Source organism: Agelaius tricolor, unplaced genomic scaffold (assembly GCF_023055355.1).
Source record: "Agelaius tricolor isolate 1412-34295 unplaced genomic scaffold, bAgeTri1.0.p SCAF_3, whole genome shotgun sequence".
In the NCBI taxonomy this organism is placed as follows: Eukaryota; Metazoa; Chordata; class Aves; order Passeriformes; family Icteridae; genus Agelaius; species Agelaius tricolor.
Window position 1 is genome coordinate 45,734,131 of NW_027269263.1, and position 22,195 is coordinate 45,756,325.

Here is a 22,195-nt window from a genome sequence, read left to right on the forward strand (position 1 = left end):
TTACTTTTATTTTATCTGTTTGTGAGATTAAGATTTGCTGGTTCTCATCAGTTTTGCTGTTTACATCTTGAAAGGTAGGTTTATTAACTGTCAGAGTTTTCAGATCTGGCTTATTAGTTTCAAATAGAGCAAGGCTGACCTTGAATCATATTCTTTACTTGGCATGTTACAGTATTTCTGTTCTCATAAACCCTATCAGAGAGATTGTAAATTTTAGTATTTCCCTGCAAGTTCCTGAGAAGCAGTGGTAATATCAGCTACCCCAGTTATTCACTGTCAGGGACCTTTTTGTGCTGAATCTACATCATGAAAGCAGTTAACCATAGAGGGGACTCAAGGAAGCAAGGATCTTTTAAAACTTCAGTTCTTTAGAGAATCACTCTGACAATAGAAAATATTATTTAATCAATTCTGCAGTAAAAAACATGGATGGTTCTTATAGATGTGACTTAAAAAAGAGATGCAATTGAGTATCAGCTTCAGCCATTTGAATCTATGCAGATACTAAAACTGAGGGTATCTAAAAATATATTCCTGGTATCTCTCAATGGCTTAGTTCATAAAGTAGAGGCACTTACATGTGAAAAGATTTGATTGTTTTAACTCCATATTTCATTCAGTTTGTCATACAAGATGTATTCCTTAGTTGCGGTGTTTGATTTGCATGAGCTTTACCTTTTCTATTGTTGCTGTCCTTTCCTTTTCCTTTTCCTTTTCCTTTTCTTTTTCCTTTTCTTTTTCTTTTCCTCCTTTTCCCTCCTTTTCCTTCTCTTTTTCTTTTTTTTTTTTTAATGTTGGCCACAATTGCAATTGTGTTCTTAAGTACTAACAATTACAAATCCTGGTATCACATACTTGATAATATGGTTGCATATATGTAAGCTTCTCTATGTAAGTAGATAAGTAACATCTCTAATTTGCTGGTATTGTGGTTTTTCAATGTATTTTCTGGTTTTACCAGAGAGGTGCTGGATTATGTACAACTGATAAACTGGCAGTACACTGGTGAGGATTCTTCCCCAGAACAATAACTCTTTTTGACTTTGAAGAAGCCTGTTCATTGAAGGAGAGTTATGTGTTCAGATAGCTGGGTTGTTGGATTTGACTAATTACATCATATACAAGCATTCTTGACAAGAACCTGATCTTGTATCCATTATGAGCTCAGAAATCTCTGAGATAATAATGAGCTTTGGGAAAGAATTAAGAGCAAGGGGAACTGAGGAGTTTTAACTTGGTGTTGTCTGTTTCAATGCATTTTGAACAAGAAACCTTCTCCATTTTAATAATCTAACCCTTTCATATGTTATTGATTGTAGTTGATGAAGGAGTTTCCCCTGCTCAGCATGTTCAACATCCACGAAAACCTGCTAGAGGCTTTGCTGGAACTGCAAGCATATGCAGACGTCCAGGCAGTCTTAGCAAAGTATGATGGTAAGTTCAAATATGTATTTGTATTTTCTCTAGGTGATACACACAGAAGAAATGTATTTAAGTCAAACTCCCAATATTTAGGAAACACTGTAATTAAGTTGATAGCTGTGAGCTTCATACAAGCCCTTACACAATCCTTTATCCAAAGATGAAATACTGTGCATTTTTTCTGCCAGCCCATGCTGAAATCATTTTACAAGGAGATGGCACTCACTAGCAGCTCCCTTGTGCTTGCTTTGTTTTCTGTTGATGTTTAAAGAAATGACTGTTTAGGTTCTGCTGAATTTTTATGGCATGCTATTCAAACCTTTTCTGAAGAAAATATTATCAGCTCCCCCATGGACTTATCTGTGATTGTTGACTTAGTAGCATGGAAGAGAACATTGATTTAACTTCATAGCAGCCTATTGAGTAGCAAACTTCATATCTTATAGGGAAACTTTGGGAAGCTCAGAAGACTAGGTGAACATTTTGTATTATTTTGTTTTGTTTTTCAGTAAACATTGGTTTATGCAGCACTGCAACTCTTTTCATGTTCAAATCACAGCTGCTGGAGCTCTGGGTCTTTAAACTTGAAGACTATTTAAGAAAAACATAAATAAGCAGCTGGTTACAAGCAACATTAGTAATAATCACTTCTACCAGTCCAGTCTGGAATGTTTTCAACTCTTTTTGGCGTCAAATCATTCTAAGCAGAGATCAAAATGTCACCCAGGCCCTTGAATACTGCCATTCAGTAGCAGTAATGACTCTGGAAGAGATCTTGGTTGTACTTAGTCTAATTGAAGACATTGGCTGTTAAAGTGGTCACATCAGAGTCTTTCTAGTAGCTCCTTGTATTTCAGTAATTCCTGTGACCCTGGGAGAGATGTCTATGTTCTTTATTTTGCCATGTTAAAAAGCAAAAAAGTAGAAATGCTGGTTTTTATTCCCCAGGCATCACAGTATGTTGGCACCTTCTAGTCTTCAATGTAGTTATGAGGTAATAGTCCTGGGAAATACCAGAACTGTGACAGAACAGAGTATTAAGCCTGTATTCTCAAATCTCAAGACTAAACTCCAGTGCCAGCTCTACTTTGGCATACTGAAAGCACTGATCCCTGATTTTAAACAATACCATGGTAGCACTTTATGTCATGGAAGTTGATAAAAATTGAAAGTGTGTTTCATTTTCTCAAAAGCATGTGATAGAGTCAGAACAAATGAGACTTTTAAGAATAAAGCTCTTACTTTGGCTGTTTGAGCATAGGCAGTTTCAGCTCACACTTTGGTATGGTGTGTGTATGCGCTGGGTTTGCAAAAGGACTGAGCAAACACAGGCTTAACCAGTATAACCCTCACAGTTCATGAGTCTCAGAAGGCCTGTCTCAGGGAGTCTCAGCTCATTTTAGAACTCATCAGCTTCATGTGTTGTAAGATTTATTGGAATATAAAACACTGAACTCATTTATACTTCCCTATCTGCAGTTTCTGTTGGTCCCACTCCACTGTTTTTTTTTGACTAAGACCAAACCTGATTTATTGTATTTTGATAACATATGAACAAATTATTTCCTCAAGCAGTCTGCTCCCACCCTGGGCTAAAATGCTAAAATGTTGGACCACATCATGTGAAACCTCAGCCTCTGCAAGCAGATGCACTGCTTTACCAAAAGCCATGTGTTAAATTGTGTTTATATTATGTACCTGGCAACAGAGCTGATGTCCATACTCATTATTCATGGAAAAAGGGTCTCATTAGTGGAACAGCATGCACTGTTGCTGAGCTACATCATTATGGTTTCAGAGTTCAGTGTCTGTCAGTAGAGTGAGGATGACCTAAATACTGTTGAATTCTGAAAATATTTTTGGCTCTGATTTAACACATATCCATGTTATTTACAGCAGAAATAGTTATGGCTGGGGGAGTTGGTCTGCTTGTAGGGATGCTTGGAACAACTGATTTATTAATTTCCCTGGGCAGCCAGTTGCTTTGATAGATTTTAAGTGATAACCTGGGCACTGTGTGAAAACCCAGACTTTTCTGTCAATTTAAAGTCAGGTTTAGACAGAATGGATGCCTCTGTGTTTAATCTTAGTGATGCAATGGTTCCTCTCTAAACCTGTCCTTGCTTTCATTTTTTAAAAATACAGTGTTTTCCAGTGAGACTAAAGGCCTTCTGGTTTGCAGGACGAACATCTTACACAGATTCTTTTCTCACATATCTCTTTGCAGAGAAGGAGAAAGGCCACATCACCATGCCAGAATCCCAAATGCAGAGTTCACTTGAGACAATATTTTAGAGCAAAGGACACATGGAAAGGAAATGGGTTTTAAATACAAAAGATCTCATTCTGCTCTATGCTTTGACACTTTTCTATTTGGTAGCAGCTTGTTCAAGCAGAATCCTACTTTAAATTAGGCCTTTGAATGGCCTAAAATGCAGACCTTTGAAGAAACACTTTTGTCTTGGTTTGAAAAGATGGGTATCTGCTAAAGAAGGCAGGAGCTTCTCTTGAAATGGAAAATGTAACCCCCTTCCCTCTGAATTATTATAATTTTGAAATTAAGGCGCTCTCAGGCAAAGATATGGGAATAGGAATACCAGTTCTTTATAGAAAAATTTAAAATACAAATGTAATAGTACAAAAAAAACCACTGACCAAGTCAGAATATGACCTGACACCCTGTGGGTCAGGTGTTAGTAGCAGTCTGATTAAATGGTGGCTGCAGTCCTCCTGCAGTGGCAGGTGTGGTTCTATTGTAGCAGTGAGCCTGTACCAAACCTCTGAGGGTCTGGTAGGGGTGTAGATGGGCCTGGTGTTCCTCTGGGAATCCAGTGGGAAAAAGGCTGCTCCTCTGGTGTTCCAAATCTCAGATTATATCCAGGTAGGAATGCTTGGCTCCTCCCCCTGGGTAGATCATCTCCCAGTGGCATGATGTAATTTTATCAGTCATGCAGTGAGACTCAATGGCCCCCTAACAGCAGATATTTCCCAGAGAGAGGATTGGTTGTGGAAGAGATAAAGAAAACTGCCCAATTAAGAGAAGATAATTGCCCCCTCTCTAACAGATGGCAATAGAATACACACCCCCAGCTACATCTTGCAACCCAAGACAACTTTAGAAATAAAGACTTTTTTTTCTTGGAATACTTAAAACTTAGTGAAATCCTAACAGTTAACACAGAGAAGTGACTTGTCTAAAATGTAGCTAATTCATGGCTACTCTTTTCTCTGCCCCCTTCTGTCCAATTTCTTACTGTCCTTACAGATTATGCATGCAAATTCTATTTATATTGAAGGCAGTCCTTTTGTAGAGAGTTGCAGATTGATTAAGCAATTGCATGCAGACTTCAGTTACATTAGCTATGGTCTCCAGGGGTTTTATAGATAGTTTCATTACTTTCCATGTTTATACTTGATGTTTTGGAGGTATTCTACCTGGTGGAGCTAAATGGGTAGGTGTTTTAAGTGCAATGAAGAGTTTTCTTCAGAAAATGGCAGTATGGAAGCAGCCATTTCCTCATAAACAGTGTTTTATAACCCTTTTGTTTCTTTGAAAGAGATATCTTAAAAGAAAGTTCCTTTTAGTTATGGTTATACCAAAATCTAATCTACCTTTTCCAAGAGACACAAATCAAGGCCTCCAGTTTGTGTAACAGTAATATTGAGAGAATAGTTTGTCTTTGTTCCTTTCACATCTTTTCCAGCTTATGCTTGCAAGAACTGATTTCTTTCCTCCATATCAAAATCATTTGTCAATAACTTCAGCTAGGTTTCAGCAACAGTTTGTGTCTGTTCATACCATTTGGTTTCTTTTTTTTGCCAAATGATTCTGTGGCATTTTTTGTTTTGCCTGTTTGTGCAAAAGCACAAGTCTAAAGTAATTATACTAGTCTTGCTCTCTTTAACTTTCTTAAGCAGAAATTATTCCTTACTCTCTACAGGCATTTAGGATTGAACTTGGTCAAGTTAAAGTGGCTGGCACTTGCTTGGTCACTGATATGCTTGTCAGCAAGAGTGGCATATGAAATGTTTAAAATCAGCAATTTTAAATCTTTCCATATCTGAATAGTGTAAATTTTAGTTGTGGTTATGGCAAAATAAAGGCTACTTGTGGTTTTCCCACTGTATCATAGGGACTGTATTTGATTGGGGTGTTTCCCACTACTGAGAAAGAATGCCAAAAGTACAGAGAATCAGAACTAGTTTTCATAAGCACCATACATATAGTTGTGCTCCCTCTAGCATGTTTTCTACTACATTTTGTAGGAAAATGTGGTCAGTGTTCTAATGGGATACCAGATCTTTCTGATAGTGGTTTCCCCTGGTATTCATCTCATACTTTTCTTTAATGATTTCCATCACGTTACTCTTGTTTTTTACCATTTGTATCTGCTTAATTCACTTCCTTTCTTAATGTTTGTGTCCTTATACATGACTGCATCTCTCTTCTGTCATCACTGATTCCAGCCTGCACATATTTATTTGCTAGAGTGCTTTCAATCTATAAGCAATTCTTCCTATCACCTGTGCAAAGTTGGGAATAATTTGTGATTAGTGACTTATATTTTTGCATTTATTAATGACTGAAGCAATTGCAACATGCCCGTCTCTTTATGTTTAGAGCCTTCTGCTGACTTGGTAGGGAATGTCGCATCATTCCATATCTAGATTCATATTTTTTTTTAGTTTCTATTGATGAGAACACTAGATCCCATGACCTTTTTAGATGATATATAGCATATTCTGCATATCCACAGCATCTTTCCATCAGTTCATTCTCATAAGCAACTGCTTAAGAAGCAAATGAATTGTAAGAATTTGCTTTCCCAGCCCTCCTCATACATGATTGGGGCTTATTGAAAGAAAATTCTTATAAATTAAGTCTAGATTTTTGCATTCTGTTTAACAATACAAGCAATAAGAAAGAAGGAGACTCTTTTCTAGATTGACACATCAGTTTCTATTAGGCAAAAATGTCCTGATGGATTTGACAACAGAATAGCAGTCACATCTTTCAGCACATTGTGTGAGCTCTACAAGTAATCACAGGAGGGTGGGAAACAGTGTATGTGAAGATATTTTGCCAGATGGCTCAGAGAGCTGGACACAGTCATTTATTAAAACTTCACTTTGGTTCTGACAGAGTACATATCTCCTAGGGCTAGTTTGGACACAATTCCCTTGCTAAATTCAAGTTGTTACTAGACATAATTGTTTATGCCTCTCTCTAAAATACGAGGGTGAAGTTTTGGAGATTAAGGCAAAATTATTTTCAAGTATTGTAGTCATAGACCAGCATACAGCAGGATTAAATACTTTTGGTCTAATATGTAGCAAACAAAAAGAAAAATATTTTTGAAAGCAAGCAGGCATGGACCTGTTAGGGCTGTCTCCGTTGGACTAGATGATGTTCAGAGCTCACTTCCAACTCCAACCACTCTGTTATAAACATGAACATTTTTATCTATTTCTTCCATTGCTAGGGGTCTGTAAGTATTATCCTCAAACAAGTGCTGCTTGCTCTCTAGCAGCATAGTACTGGAAGAGGCCTCCTGGGTGAATCAGGGCCCCTGCTGTTGCATTCCCTGCATGATACTGCCCCTTCCATGAGCTCAGCAAGCCCCATCCTAGAATTAGTTGGGTCTTTCTGCCCTACTGTTCTACCTGGAAATCTCCCTCAAATGTTCATTTCACAGAAACTTTCTTTTATCTGAGGCCTAAATTTAATTCTGAATTTTTTATTCTTGTGCCAATGCTGTCCTTTACCTGAGCAACCCTTCTTCTCTCCTGGTGTTCCATGTGGGTCTGCATGGTAAACAGCTGGATCCTCTCTCAGTCTTTGTTTCATTTTATTTGATACAAAAACAGTCCAATCCTTCTGTTTGCTTTTGTTGTTCTTGACCATGGGTGATCAGATTTGAACATAACATTCTTTGAGAAATCCCATTTCTTCTGCAGAAAGGATTCACATGGTGTATCTGAGCCTTAGCTCATCTCAGCACATTTCTCTTCCTTGCAGATGCCAGCTGTTATTTTTGAATCACCTTGCAATCTATATGCACAGACATTTGCAGCTCAGAAACACCTACTGTCTACTAGAAGACAGTGTTTTGTGATAGTGTTTTAATATATTTAAAAGGCATTTCTGTTTACTGGAAATAACTTTTAACTCCTGATGTTAAGGAAAATTTGATATAAAGAGGATTATTGGAGGTGTTCAGAAATATTTTCTCTTCCTGTCACTGAAGATGTGCTCGTGCCTGTGTCTGTAGCCGTCTTCTATTAGTGGAGTAATTAACATATCTGTCATCCAAACTGCTCTGCATGCTGCTGATTTTAATTACTTTAGTCACTACAATTACATACTCCAGTGAAATTATAGTTGCAATATATTATAAGGAAGCCTCCAGCAGGATCTGTACGCCTCATACTTAAAGTGCAAGTGCATAAAAAGATAACAGGATTTAGCAGGTAGCCTTTTCAAAGTGCCACAGTCATTCTGGCAATGTTTTCTGTCTCACAGAATAACATTGTGCCTGGTTGCTTGGTTATTAATAAGTGAAGGATGATGACTGCTGAGATAGGACTTGCTTGTCCTGTGTAACTCCCTTCTGGAGCCCTATCTTGCCAGGCACATGAGTTCAGTGAATAACAAGTGTCTGTTAATCCTGAAGTAACCAAGTTATCATGTTAATTTCATCTTTCTAATCAAGTTTAATGACAAACCAAGGGACAGATAATTTCTTAGAGCAACAGTCAGATTAGCTGCTCCTCATTTCTACAGTGGGCCTACCCCAGTGCCTTGTGTTTGCTGTGCTGTGTTTTCTGTTTGCTATAGGAAGTTATCAGTGTGTACAGAAGGGTTTGCGGAATCCAACCTTTAGTGGGTTTGGTTTGTTGTGGTTTGTTTTTTTTTTCATGTACCTGTTATCTTTAAATTTCTGATGCTGGAATATTTCAGTCTCAATATGTGACTGCTGGGTGGATTACAGAATCACAGAATAAGCAGAGTTGAAGGGGACCCACAAGGATCATCGAGTCCAACTCTTAGCCCTGCACAGGACATCTCCAAGGATCACAACATGAGATTAAAAATGTGGAAGTCAATTCTCTGTAAAGTGAGAACAAATACATCACTCAAGTCTGTTAAGCAGCATTTCTCTCTACCTTTTGAATGCATTGTGCCAATTTGCTGGTAGAAAACATGTATAAATTAAGTTAACTAATGGGTTAAGTTTGGTTTATGGTCCCGTGTGTCTCTGAAACAGGATAAAATGGCTAGAGAGTGTCTGGTGGATGTGTGTTTTGGTCCAATATTTTCTTAAGAGGAGAGGCAAAACACCATATTTTACTGTAGATTTTTAGCTTCAATCAATCTACTGGTTGATTGCTTGCAAGTCAAATCCTATATTACTTGAATAGCTGTCTTGACTTGTACAGCTGCTACATGCTCATATTAGACAGATGCTTCTCAGTGAAAACATGAAGAGTGAAGTAGATAGCCCTCAGGTATTACTTAGATATTTTGTGAACTATGGAAAAATCCAGGTATTCAGAATTATCTATATATTTATCTATGGAGTAATGGCTTCTTTCATTTTGTCTCCATCATGTCACTCTTTGAATTAGCTCTCTGATGATACCAGTTGCTGTTTAAGTAGCACTTCCAGAGGTCATTAACACACATTTTGAAACCTGTATATCAGGTGGAAATTTAAAACTCCATGTGACGTGGCAGCATAAGTCCCAAGATGAGAAAGTATTCTGAGTTCACATACTAATTTTGTGTATGTCATGCTTACTCTAAAGTATCAATCAAACACTTTTATTCTGCACACTTTTAAGTGTTCAAATATTTAATTTTTTCCTTTCTTTTCAACAGATATAAGTTTACCAAAATCAGCAACTATATGCTACACAGCTGCATTGCTCAAAGCCAGAGCTGTCTCTGACAAGTAAGTGCTTAAGAACCACATTCCAGAAAAATTCCTGATTTAATGTAAGATTTTTCTTAGCTGAGCCCACACCCTAACAATCTGATTTAGCAGGAAAATTAAGACCTGCGGTAAATTACTTTATATATAAAAAATAATTAATAATATAAAATTTTTGATAAAATTACTTTATGTATAAAAAATTTGTAGTGATCAAACATTGCACTTGAGATGCTAAGGAAGAAGAAAAGAAGAGAAATTGCATAAATTCAGTTCTTGTTTCAGTTTTATAAATACTGTCTGGGTGAGCTTTGGCTTCCTAGATAGTATGGTGAAGATGCAACTGAAAAGGGTTGTGTGGCTGAACCTCTTCAACTTTTTGTAAACCTGACCCCAAAAAGGTAAAAACTAAATGTGGATGCACTGGTAACAATGTCATTTTACAAGTGCTGTCAGCAGAGTGCTCATCTAATTAAGTAGCGGCAGGTGAATTTAGCATTATTATGTCAGGGATTCTGAGAGGTAGATGACGTTCATATTTTTAGAGACACAAATATCTGTTCATTCCTTTTATGTTTTTCACTTGGGTCTCAACCTTCCAAGGTGCTGAGCACATCTATTTGATGCCTGTGGACTTGGGAGCACCAGCCCACTCTGAAAGGGTGCTCAGCTCCTCGTGAGATGGAGCTCAAAACCCCCCGTTCTGCTCTCAGATGCCTTCACACAAATCTCAGGCAGAGTTGTGTCTGTGCACCTGAGGGTCGAATGCCCCCCTAAAGTTGAAAAGCAAGTGGAGTGGAAAGCCATTTTCTTGACTGACATCCTGACAGTTTTTGCTTTTAAAGTGTATGTACACATCAAGTTCTAAGTAATTTTCTTTCATTCTTTTTATCCTGTAGATCGCCAGTACCTACTGCAACATCTTTCCTCCCTACACAGCGACTCCAGCTTGGGAGGGCAGGGCTAAGGTTGTCACAGCTTTCCCTGTGGTGTCTGCCTGCCAAGTACAGCTCTGGAGTTAGCCGTGGGGTGTGAGGTGAGAAAGAGATTGCATGGTCTGGTTTTTTATTCACTGGGGCAGATGATTTGCCCACAGTTTGGGCATGCTACCCTCAATGGTGCTGCAGCCAGTAGACCACTTGCTACTGCTGCTGCATCGTGCTTCCATCTCAACCTGACTCAGGGGCATTGGGTTGGGAACCTTTCTAAAACTTCCCCAAACCTGTTTTTAATATAAACCCTCCAACAATAATTTGGATTGGTTTTTTGGGGGTTTTTTGGTCTTGTTATTTTTTCTTTTCTTTTCTTTTTTTTTTTTCCCCTGCAATTTCAGCCTTGAATATGCCCCTAGCAGGGTACCTAGAGCAAATGTAGGTTAGTGACAGAGAAGGGACTGTTTGAACTGACTTTCTGCCATGATTAGATACAAACATGCTTTCCGCTTCTGCTGGGATTTTTATTGGCCTTGATGTAATAGATCTCTCAGAGTTTCCACTTGCTATGGAAGTTTGGAGAGCATAGGAAAATTACTCAGCTTGCTTACATGGGCCCATGTTCTAGATTCCTTTTCTGGCTTTTTCTTACTAGCATTTCTGACCTAATGTGTTTGTTTCTTTGCTTTTGTAGATTTTCTCCAGAGGCTGCCTCAAGGCGAGGGCTGAGCACTGCAGAGATGAACGCAGTAGAAGCTATTCACAGAGCAGTAGAATTCAATCCACATGTGCCAAAAGTGAGTATTGAGAAAACATTGTTGTAGCTCTAAAATTACTGAGGATATAACTCCTGATTTTTGTGTTAGGGTAATGAGTGATGTTGTGGAAAAGAGAGCAAACAATGGAAAGGGGAAAAAAGCTGATAGTATGCACAGTTTTTGGTTTGCAATCTCATATTCAGGACTGTGCAACTTGAAATTTCAACTGATGTGGATTTCACCAAATGCTGACCTGCAGGCAGATCATGCATAAAGATAGATTATTATTGACAAAATAGTCATTAAAGATCTTCTAGTTCAAAGTAGCATATTTTATTTGTTTTGATGATTATATGTAAGAAAATGGTTTTGGCATGCTGTACAAAAGAGCCTATCTTTGGAGTTCATGATGTACTTCACATGAGTTGCATTAGTAATCTCTTATGCAGCAACCTGTCATTAAGTTCTGAGGATGCAAAGCTCAGAGGGGAAGAATTGCTGAGAACTGCAAAGTAAAAAAAAAACAGATTTGTGTTCTAATTCCCATACTTGCTCTCTGGGGTTGTATCTCAGCAGTGAGAATGTTGCCAAGAGATTGCTGAAGGTTAAAGGTAGATTTTTTTGGCAATTAGACCTTTTTGGCCTCTGAACTTCACCCCACAAACCTTTGGGCTAGCATTGCCCCTGGAAAGTGAGCAGTGGAAAACTGGGATGTGTTAATGTAGGGAGCCTTGTCTTAGGTAGGAGCCTTGTCATTAGGTACAGTTGAGCACCAAGTCTGGTCAAGACAAACCCAAGCCCTCTTCCACATGTACACATGGGCTCCAGAAAGTTAATTCTCATGCACTGCAGGAATTAAATGTTTTCTCTGTGAGCTTTGTCTGTAATGCCAACCACTAAATAGCTGTCTGAAAGGCTGTTGTCTTTGTAAAATCATCTAGATTCCCTCTACAGGCAGTGGAAAGAATAAACTGCCTTAGACATCTTTAGACAGACTTTTCCTCCTCAGTGTTTCTACAGTGAATATGAAAGGAGCAACTCTTTTCCAGTAAAAGCCTGATTTTTAGACAACAAAGTTTAGGTGAGAATGAGTCCTTTTGTAATATGAGCTGAGCTTCTACTTTTGTGCCATGCCATAAAAGGAATATCCTTAATGAAGCTTGATTCCAGGACTTCTCTATTTACTTTCTTCCACCCCAATGGTTCTTGCAACAACACAACCATTGGTGTTTCTCTTCTGCTCGGTTGCCAGTTTAACTCTAGCGCAGTCTTGTTCTGGATGAACCTTTCTAAATGTTTTACTGAAGCCCAGTTGGAGATCTTGCTGAGGAAAAATACCAGTTTAGCCTGTCATGAGCAATCCTTGGGAGCCTGTTCCATTTTCCTCACTTATCTCCATGCTATTGATAAATGTTTCCATCACAGTCTCTTTTAATCATGTTGTTAATTGATTCCCTCTATTTTTCAAAGTCTGACACTCTGAAATCTGAAATTGAAAACCTTTGTGAAACATAAATGACCAGGATGACAAGGTAGGATGATAGGAGCAGACTCCAGAGGTTCTTTTAGTTCAGATTTTAACATTAAAACAGAATAGCCTGACACAGATTAATATACAGCTGATTTCACACTCATCCTGCTGCTATTACCTAAAGGATATTAAGGTGTGAAAGTTCATTTTTGGTTATAATTTTATGCAGTGTGTGGATATTACACCTCAACTTCCACTCAGTTGTAATTGGAGTCATATCCCATTTGTTTTTAATGAAATGGGTATAAGTTTTAGCAAGCAGCATCACAAGAAATCTAACAAGGCCACAAAACAAATGTGTGTTCAGTGCTTCTCTAGGATCTAAATCTTAGTGAGTCTTTTGTTCAGAGTGAGGAAGAAATAAACTACAGAATGTGACAAATTATTTAACATACTAGACAAAAATTTAGGAGTTAAACAGAGAGGGTTGTCTTGCCACTGAAGCTGTTATTTCAGAGGGGTTTTTATGTACATATTATATCATGAGGAGTGTATAATTTGTGGAGTGGTTGGGGGAAAAGGTATATATGTACACAGACACACAATTTCATCAATATTATTTATATGTGTTTGGGGCTTCCCTACTTGTATGTAACAGGACTATAAAAAGCTAATGCTGATAAGCTACCACAGCTGTCTCTTGGACATTTATCAGTTGTGGAACACCCTTCCTGAACTGATTTGCAGAGCTCTCTCCCTTCATTCAAACTCCTCCTGAAAAGCACTCCCTTCCTTTCTGTGATTTATGGGACTAGAGGTATTCATTAAAGAGAAAACAGATGATAGTCCATATATCTGATTGTTATAAGTGAGCCAAAAGTATGTCCTGCACACAGTTGTATGGGTTCGTATGTAAGCCAGGAGCTGAGTTTATTTGAAGACAGTCTCTGCTGGAGTATGCTACATTTCAATCAGGCAACTTAAATATTGATATTACTTTAAGAAATGCCAATTTTGTCTACAAACAATCTCTTAAAAGGATGTAACAAACCATTGATTTAAACACTTTTGAAGATTCATCTGTTCTCTGTTGCATCCCTTCTCAATTTTTTTATTTATTTTGATTTTCTTAGTAAGAACTGTGTCTATCCGTATGCTTGTGTGGTTTCTAGTAAGTTGTAGTTGCTAATAGAAACAAATAATGCAAACAAATTCATAGACCAGATGGGAAATTAATCTGTTCCACACACCCCATGATATTACAGAGAAACTATTTGAGATATGTTTGAGAGAGTTTTTAACTCTTCAGTGAGACACTGATTTGTTGTTTTATTTCCAGCAGAAAGGCCAAACCACTTAATTACAACCAATTCAATGAGAATGGGAAAGGTGACCTGAAAGTGGCTTCACTAGGCATGTAGAAACCAGTATTTTGGAACTTTCTTAAGCCTATGCTGTTCATCCCACTGGGAAGATGAGAATTCCTGTTCAAACAACATTAAATTCTCATATTCTGGACTGGAAGGATGCTTTCACAGGTGCAGCAGTGCCTGTTGCCTGTTTGCAACCTGAGCTGTAATTTCAGAGTCAGATTGTACAATTGAGGAAAAGAAGGAAACCTGCCTGAGTTAGGTTGATTTATTTTATAAAAGGTCATTGGAGTAATATGGAATGCTAAAAGCACTCTCAGCAGGAGAGAATTAGGAGCCAGAGAGCTGTCAATATTGTGAAATAGGTGATATATGCTCGATTGATTTAAGCAAGAGAAGTATAAATTCCACCCTGTTGCACTTCATGTGTACAAAGTCCATTGTCATTCTCCAAATGCTCATTAAAACGCATTCCTGTACGTGCACAGAATGGCTGTAGCTGAGATGTATCTATTACAAAATGTCACCTAACTGGCCCAGAAGCCCTCTGTAGAAGTACATGAAAACTACTGTTACACTGTAACTCCTAAATATAGGTCTTTGACAAAAAAAAAGGTTTGGTTAGAGGGAGAGAAGAGAGGGATCTGAAAAAGCAAAAAAAAAAGACAATCCAAAAAATAATCCAAGCCAGAACAATGCAGTGGCAAAGGGCTAATTGAGCTATCTCATGATAGCAGAAGTCATTGTGCAACTCCAGTATTTTCTTCCAACGTCACTGAGGCTGGGTCATAGAATCAGCAAATCAAAGAAAATGCCAGGGTTGGAAGGGACACACAAGGATCATCAAGTCCACTTCCTGGCCCTGCACAGCACCATCCCCAAGAGTCACACTGTGTGCCCAAGAGCTTTGTCCAAAAGCTTATTCTGTCAGGCTGGTGCTGTGACCACTTCCCTGAGGAGGCTGTTCCAGAGCTCAGCAAGTCCTGTCACTGGCCACAAGAGTGAAGAGATCATTCTGGCTGAAATTTTCTAGGCTGTTTGTTTCTGAGCTGGTTCATTTTTTAAAGGAACCTGATAAGCCCAGATGGTTATGGCATTTTATTTCTTGTTCTAGTTAAATTTCTTCATTTGTTCCTGAAAAAAACGCAGTTGGAGATGTGTTGGTCTTACCATCTAGATTTCCTCCATGAACGCCTTGCTCTCAGCTAGGTTTCTTACTTAGCCTGTTGTTTGATTCTCCCTCTGAAGTGGAACCCTGCTTGGGTTCAGAGTTCTGTCAGGATGAGAGAGGGCTCCCCTTTTCTCCTCGTGTTTTCAAAGGATTGATAAGGTATTGAAGTTTTATTACTTAAATTATGAAGGTTGTGGTTTAATCTGAGTGGATGCCAGTGTATCAGGAGCTGGAGTTAACAGGGAGTCTGTCAAGAGATGTAGGTTACTAGTATGAATTTTAGTAGTATGATTGGATTTTGTGTCCCTGTTAGTCATGTAACAACAAGGGCTGTGTTCTGAAATAAGAGCTTTAGAAATTTTGAGATATGATTAGTCAAATTAAGTTTTTGGTGGCTCAAGAGATGTCTTGAAGTCTTTGGTGGCTCAAGAGATGAAGTCTTTCTTTGGTGGCTCAAGTCTTTGGTGAGCCACCCTGAAGTCTTTGGTGGCTCAAGAGATGACTGCAGTTGTCTAGCCTTTGATGAAGTGCAATAGCAGCCTCTTGGAAACTACAGTCAGATGTCTTTGGCTGATTTTTTCCAAGAGCTGGAGATGTTTGTTGCATGCAGTAGTCCATGAAGACTGTAGTTCACATTATGTGGTCACCATGAGGACTGCAGCTCATTGGATGGTTTTTAAGGGAAAAATTTATTTTTTTTTATTATTTAGTTCATTTGACTGGAATTTGTCTCCTTGTCCAATACAAAAGGTTTCAGGGGGACTGTGTTGGTTTCATGGACAACCTGCTAGAAACCCAGCACGTTGCTGGAGCTCAGTCCTGCCTCTGAAAGATCCAGGACCAGTAGCCTGCAGTTGCCAGAAAAGGGGGCTGCCCTTGGTGTCTGTAGGTAGACCCTTAGCCCTGCCAGCAAATGAATGAATGCCCTCTGAGCTCTTGAACTCTCCTTGAAAATACAGCAGTGCAGCAATGGATGTGATATTCATGGGTATGATGACCATTCTAATTTTCATGTACAGTCATATCTCTCCTTCCACAATAATCAAGCCCTACTTACAGCTAGGCAGCTTTTTGGTACCCTTTCCTAATGTTCAGAGAACTTGAGTAGATGGAGGCCTTCAAGTGCCATCTTCCAAAACCATTTCTTTGAATTTCTTTGCTTGAGAAATGTGATCTTTTTTGTTTTGGAAAGTGCCTGATGAGAACTGTACAAAGCATTCCAGACAGGGTCTCTCTAGGGCTGTGTACAGTTGGTGTTCCTGCTGGAAATGCCTCCAGAATAAATCAATTGACAGTTTATATCCCCAAAAGGTGTGGCTGACATTTATGTGTCAAATAAAAACATTTATGAGTCACAAATGAGTCTTGATCCACCTATCAACTTTGCATGGAGGTCTTATTGAATATCACCAAACCAGGTTATGGACATTTTGTTTGGGAAGATAGCTGTGATACAGTAACAAGGGAGGAGGGGTTCACATTTTTGATCTGAGGTGCTTCTAAAAATAATTTCTTTCTGAAACTGAGAAAAATGCATACTGAAAACAGAAGTTAACTGAGTGAGGACTAAGCTTGATTGCAAGTGTCAAGATATATTCTTCCATCTGGTATTTCCATTTGATTTAATTTTGATTGCTGATAACAAGCAATATATAAGAATCAAAATGTTTTCTTTTAATGCTCCTAGAAATACAACATTCCTTCCTGGTTTTTCTTTCCCTACTAATAGTGACATGTCACTGGGTTTGTTTATGGTTTTTCCTTTGGTTGAAACATTTGAATATTGAGAACTTATTTTCTCATTTAATTTTGCAGAAAATATGGGAATAAGAGTTAATGTTCTAAATTAATAAAACAGGTAGAAACCTGCAGCTCTTGCAGCTGTATTCCATTCTGCTCAACAGGTATAATGTGTGTTTTTAAAAGGATGAGGCATTCATTAGGGCAGTGAACATTTGCTGTATTCATGTCAGCCTGGCAGCTCCCTCCTTCTTGTCAGCTCTTTATTCTTTCTCTCTATCACTCTTAATCCCCTGGACTGCCTACTAAATGGCAAGTTCCTCCATTAATCCACCTGCTCTGCAGCTCTCTCAGATTTTTCTGAAAGGCTTTAGGCAAAATCCAGTATCATATTCAACTACTCCCACTGCTGATTCAGTTTCTCCTCTTTTAAGAGTTACCTACATCAAGTAGGTAAACATGTGATTTCTCTTTGAGGTATTTATTTATTCCCCAGGATTGACAGTTCTCTGTTTTGATCAAGAGCTCTCCAAATCTTTTACCTGCATGACAGCTCCACCAGACAAAGGGATGGCACTCTCTAGGACATCCTCCATGAAGTCATGCTGTTGGTGCTCATTTCCCTCTGCCCTTTTCCTTTCCACAGGCTGACTTTCAAGCCTCATTCCTTTCTTTTGCCTTCTTTTCTGCACCAGCACATCCTGTTCACAAAAGCCAGCATTTATCAGGGGCTGGGCAAGGCTGACACCACCCATGACCCCTTTTTGCCTCCAGTGCCAGGTTTGCTCCTCATGGGTGCCTGCAGTAGGAAGTTGTCAGTCCCTGGCTTGTGCAGTCCTCCCCCTTCCAGACCAGGCTGCAGCACAGGGTGAAATGGAGGGGCTGCACACTCCCTCCTTCATTGCCAGTGATCAGCCATACCTTTCCTTTCCCAACCTTGTGCTAGGGCTGGCTCACCTGCTGCCTTTTGTGTTAACTTGAACAGTCTGGGGAGAACATTTGATCTGGGGCATCCTGGAAGAGAGCAACAGTTTCCCTGTGCTGTGGAGGAGCAGCTGGGAAATGTTTCACTCCTCAGGAGAACTGACCAACAGGAGCTGATTCAGCAGCTTCTTTTCTGTAAAGGATGCCAGCAAGGGTATTCTTTAGAGGAAAGGATTCATTTTTACCCTCTGCTGTTTCTTGCCTCTCCAGTAACTGGAACGCAGTAACACCAGTGGTGTCTGCTGAACTGTGTTAGTTGTCTGTCTAGTTTATGGATTGAGGAGGGAGAGAAATCATCTGCTTGAATAATGTCTGAGACCTCTGTCTTTTCCTGTGTCGTGAACCCTCTGTATGTTTCATCTGCTTCTGCTGAGTGGGGGGAGCCAGTTATGGGGAAATTCTCTGTGGAAATTGCTTGTGGATTTAGTCACTGGTACTTTTCATTTTAATGACACATTCAACAACTGTTACAAGTAGCAAGCTTAAAGGTCCTGTACTCTTACCCGCACCTCACCCCTGGAAATCAGGCACTTGGTACATTTTGTAACATTTTTACCTTGTAACTAGTTCTTAGCTGCTTAGGTGGCTGCCAAGCTTGCATGTTCATGGACCTCACAACAAGTTAATGGCGATGCAGTAAATGCAGCAACCTGTGTGCAAACTAGGAGTGCTATATGTCTCCTTATAGAAAGACTTTGTGCATCAAAATGCTTAAAGTCTTCTTCATTTTATTATAAACACTTTTCATTGAAAAGCTCTTGTAATTAAATTCCATTTTCTGCTTTGAGCGCTTTTTTTCTATCTCCTTCAATAAGAGAGATATTTAATTTTGAATTTCTGTGTAGTCCCTGCTACACAGGGGCTGCTGTAGAGCAGAACCATCTGACAGCATATCTTAGTCTTTGGGAATAATTCAATAGTAGTCTTCAAGTGCAGTTGGTGATGTTACACATTTGATGAAATCTTGTGAGAAAAAGTACTTTAGGGAAATAGACCTTTCAGTATGCATTATAGAATTGCAGTCAGCTTTCTGTGCTTTGTATTACCTCTGCAATAACTGTGCTCTGCTTTTTTATTTCAGTATCTACTAGAAATGAAAAGCCTAATTCTGCCCCCTGAACATATTCTGAAGAGAGGGGACAGTGAAGCAATAGCATATGCTTTCTTTCATCTTCAACACTGGAAAAGAGTAGAGGGGGCATTGAACCTCTTACACTGTACATGGGAAGGCAGTAAGTAATCTTCTTTCTTACAAAGGAGCTAATAAAATATTTTTATTGAATTTAATGAAAAAAGTAATAGTTTTTGTCAAGTATAGTATGTGAGAATTTTGGACACCTGTTACATCCTCACCAGCACTGGACTATTTGAAATTTGAACTTAAAACACGAACTTCATTTAATGAGTAAAAGGGGTTTGAAGTCTTGTGTTTGCTGTTTAATACTGAACAAAATTTTCCAACTTCTTTGAGACATATTTTCCTGCTCGTTGATAAGGAGATAATAATTTAACTTATTTCATTCCAGAGATTTGTTTGTCATTATTTGAATGAATAGTTTCAAACTGAGAGTATATTCAGATTGGACATAAACAAAATATATTTTGCAATAAGAGTGGTGAGGCACTGGAACAGGTTGTCCAGAGAAGCTGTGGATGTGCCATCCCTCCAAGTGTTCAAGACTGTGTTGGATGGGGCTTCAAGCAACTTGGTCTAGTGAATGGTGTCCCTGTTCATGGCAGTGGAGTTGGAACAGATTATCTTTAAAGGTCTCTTCCAACCCACACCATTTTGTGATTCTGTGAATGCTTTGATATTTGGGAATTATGAGTGTGCCTTATAGACAGATATATAATAATGTGAAATATAAAGCAATGCTGTATTTTTATGACTTTTTTTTTAACTGACAAACTGGAGTGAATTCAGTGAAGGATTGCTGGGATGCATAGGGGACTGGAATATGTGCTAGAGGACAAAATGCTGAGGAAGCTGGTTTTGTTCAACTTGGAGAAGTCTTAGAATGGGTGAAGAGATGATCCAGTTGCTGTCTTCCACCACCCAGCAGAGAGATGATATGGAAGTGAGAGTCACAGTCTTCACAGGACAGCCCAGCATAAAGACAAGAAGCAATACACACAAGTTCAAACCAGATAAATTTAATCCAGACCTAAGAATCATATTTTCACAGTGAGAGGGGTCTGTGGGATCTCCTGCCCCAGAGATACTCAGAGCTCAGCTTGACATAGTTCTGTGCAATCCAATGTAACTTGGAAATGACCCTGCTTTGGGGTTGGAGTATATGACTTCCAAAGGTCATATACTAACCTTCTAATATATCTTGTCCTGTCTTTGAGATGTGTTTTTTACCAGGTTTCTGAGAATTTAAAAGTACAAATTATAATCAGCCTTTGTTGGCCTTTTTTCTAATTTAGTGTAATCTAGTTCCCCATTTCTGCTCTGCTTTATTCTGTTCTTTTTCATCCTCTGTGTGTTTTATTACAGCAACTTGTTTGTATGGGTGTGTTTCACCATTTTTTTGTCCTCATTTAGCTTTGATAGAAAAGATTTTTTGTTACCATGATAATTCCTATAGAAATGCACTTAATACCTCCAGTGTAAAAGTGACTTACTATCTCAGTTACAGTATGAAATTACCTGAACTTGCCTAATTTGCAGTGTAGACTCCCTGAGGATCCACTGGTTTTATTTTTAGGTGTATAGAACACCTTGCTCAGTAACCTATACCAGTGCTGCCTGGGGTTTGCTCTGCTGCATTGTTCTCTGTCAGATCTGCTAGCTCTTCTCCCACTATTTCTCCCAGTTTATTATTTTCTGTGTCATAGGTTCGTTCCCAATGGCTTGTTTTCAGTGATTTGCTTTTAAGTAGTGTTCCTTCTCTTCTGGATTGTTGCAGAAGTCCTTTAGCTCAGGGTTCATTATTCCATCAGTAAAAGCAGTGTTTTGCAGGGAATTCTGAACAGATCTTCTTTTGCTCTGTCAGGCTGGGGAGCCCCTAAAGGGCTTTGTACCAGGACCAGTTTTGGCACAGGAGTCTGGCTGCCCTGCAGTCCTCCTGCCACTTAGGAAACAAGTCATCTGTGCCTGAAGGCAACATAGGGAATTCTCATCTAACTACATTCTCCTTCTTATTATCTTCACATTCAGCAATCTGAATACGTAATTTATTAGCTAATAGCTCTATAATAGCCTGTAAAGATGTAAATTAATATCATTGCATATCTTCTGCAGAAAAATCCATAATTCATTTTGTACAGTGATTTTGGAAAAATGCGAACAGTGCACAAGTCCTCAAAATTTTTTTTTAAATTTTGCTCACACATGAAGACAACCAGGGGTTTTAATGGTTTCACAGTGTCAAGTCCAATAATCATAATGTTTGGTTCATATCTTGGCATCTTTGCATAACTAAGTGAAAAGCAGTGAAGACATGGCAGAGAAGTTAAATGTAATTATACTAGTTTTAACCAACAGTTTACATATAATACAGGGTCAGTTGCCTTGCTTTCTTTCTGTGTGTTTGTAGGTATTTTATTCGTAGTACAACTATAAAAGCCCCAGTGCCACCACTGTGTTTGGGCCAGGTTCTCTGTACAGGAGGTCTGTAGTTTCAAGTGTAACCAAGTTTTTAACATGTCTGGGGTGATGATTTGTCACTATTTGTTTCTAAATTTGTGTCAAAATTCCTACTGTTTGCCTGAGGAAAGGAAACCTAGGGATTCCCAAATGCTCCTGGAGCTCTTGCAGCTACTGTACATGGTCAGTGGCAAACTTGCTCTGTGCTACCTGAGTCAATTAATGTAAAAAAGGATCAGATAATACTGTAGGAGTGAGGCAGAGAAGTACCTACATAGACACAAACTGATCCAGATGAACCAGAGCACTTCCTTCCATGGCTGATACCATTGCTAATTAAAGCTGTTTTGCTGTAAATATCCCATAGTTGGTCTCATGTCAAGCATGATTGAGTATTATTATAATTGAGTATTATTAGTATTATTATTAAATTGAATAACATCTATCCAGACATTTTTCACTTGCTTTGTAAAAGCAACATCTTCACCTCACATTTTATTTTTATTAATCTTAATAGTTTTAATATTACTGTGGCTTAGGGTAAGGCAGAAGAGGCTTGATTGTCTGTTTCAATATTAAACCAAATTGAAAGGAAAAACTTGTGTTAGGGATTTTTAAGAAATAAGCATTGAGCACGTTCCACATATGTTTTTGTACAGTCACTCAAGTTTGTTGTGTGTTAAGATCATACACTGCTTGGATATTGTATTTGTACTTGGCTTTTTGGGTTGCTATGGAGAGGGGTGGTTAATGCTGGAAGAGCATTTCAGCCCAGGCTGGTTTACAATCTTTCAGGATCTCTGCCTTCTTTACTATTGCTT

The 22,195-nt window shown here is 38.7% G+C and overlaps 1 protein-coding gene across 4 annotated transcripts in view; it reads left to right on the forward strand.

Annotated features, from left to right (window-relative positions):
- The window catches only part of ST7 (suppression of tumorigenicity 7), a 136,161-nt gene that overhangs the window by 107,169 nt on the left and 6,797 nt on the right, over positions 1–22,195 (forward strand). For all 4 annotated transcript variants that reach the window (XM_071423695.1, XM_071423697.1, XM_071423698.1 and 1 more), the window contains 4 exons: positions 1,320–1,434; positions 9,305–9,377; positions 10,983–11,085; positions 18,864–19,014. In XM_071423695.1, coding sequence (XP_071279796.1) covers positions 1,320–1,434; positions 9,305–9,377; positions 10,983–11,085; positions 18,864–19,014 — 442 coding nt within the window. The remainder of the gene's footprint in view (positions 1–1,319; positions 1,435–9,304; positions 9,378–10,982; positions 11,086–18,863; positions 19,015–22,195) is intronic.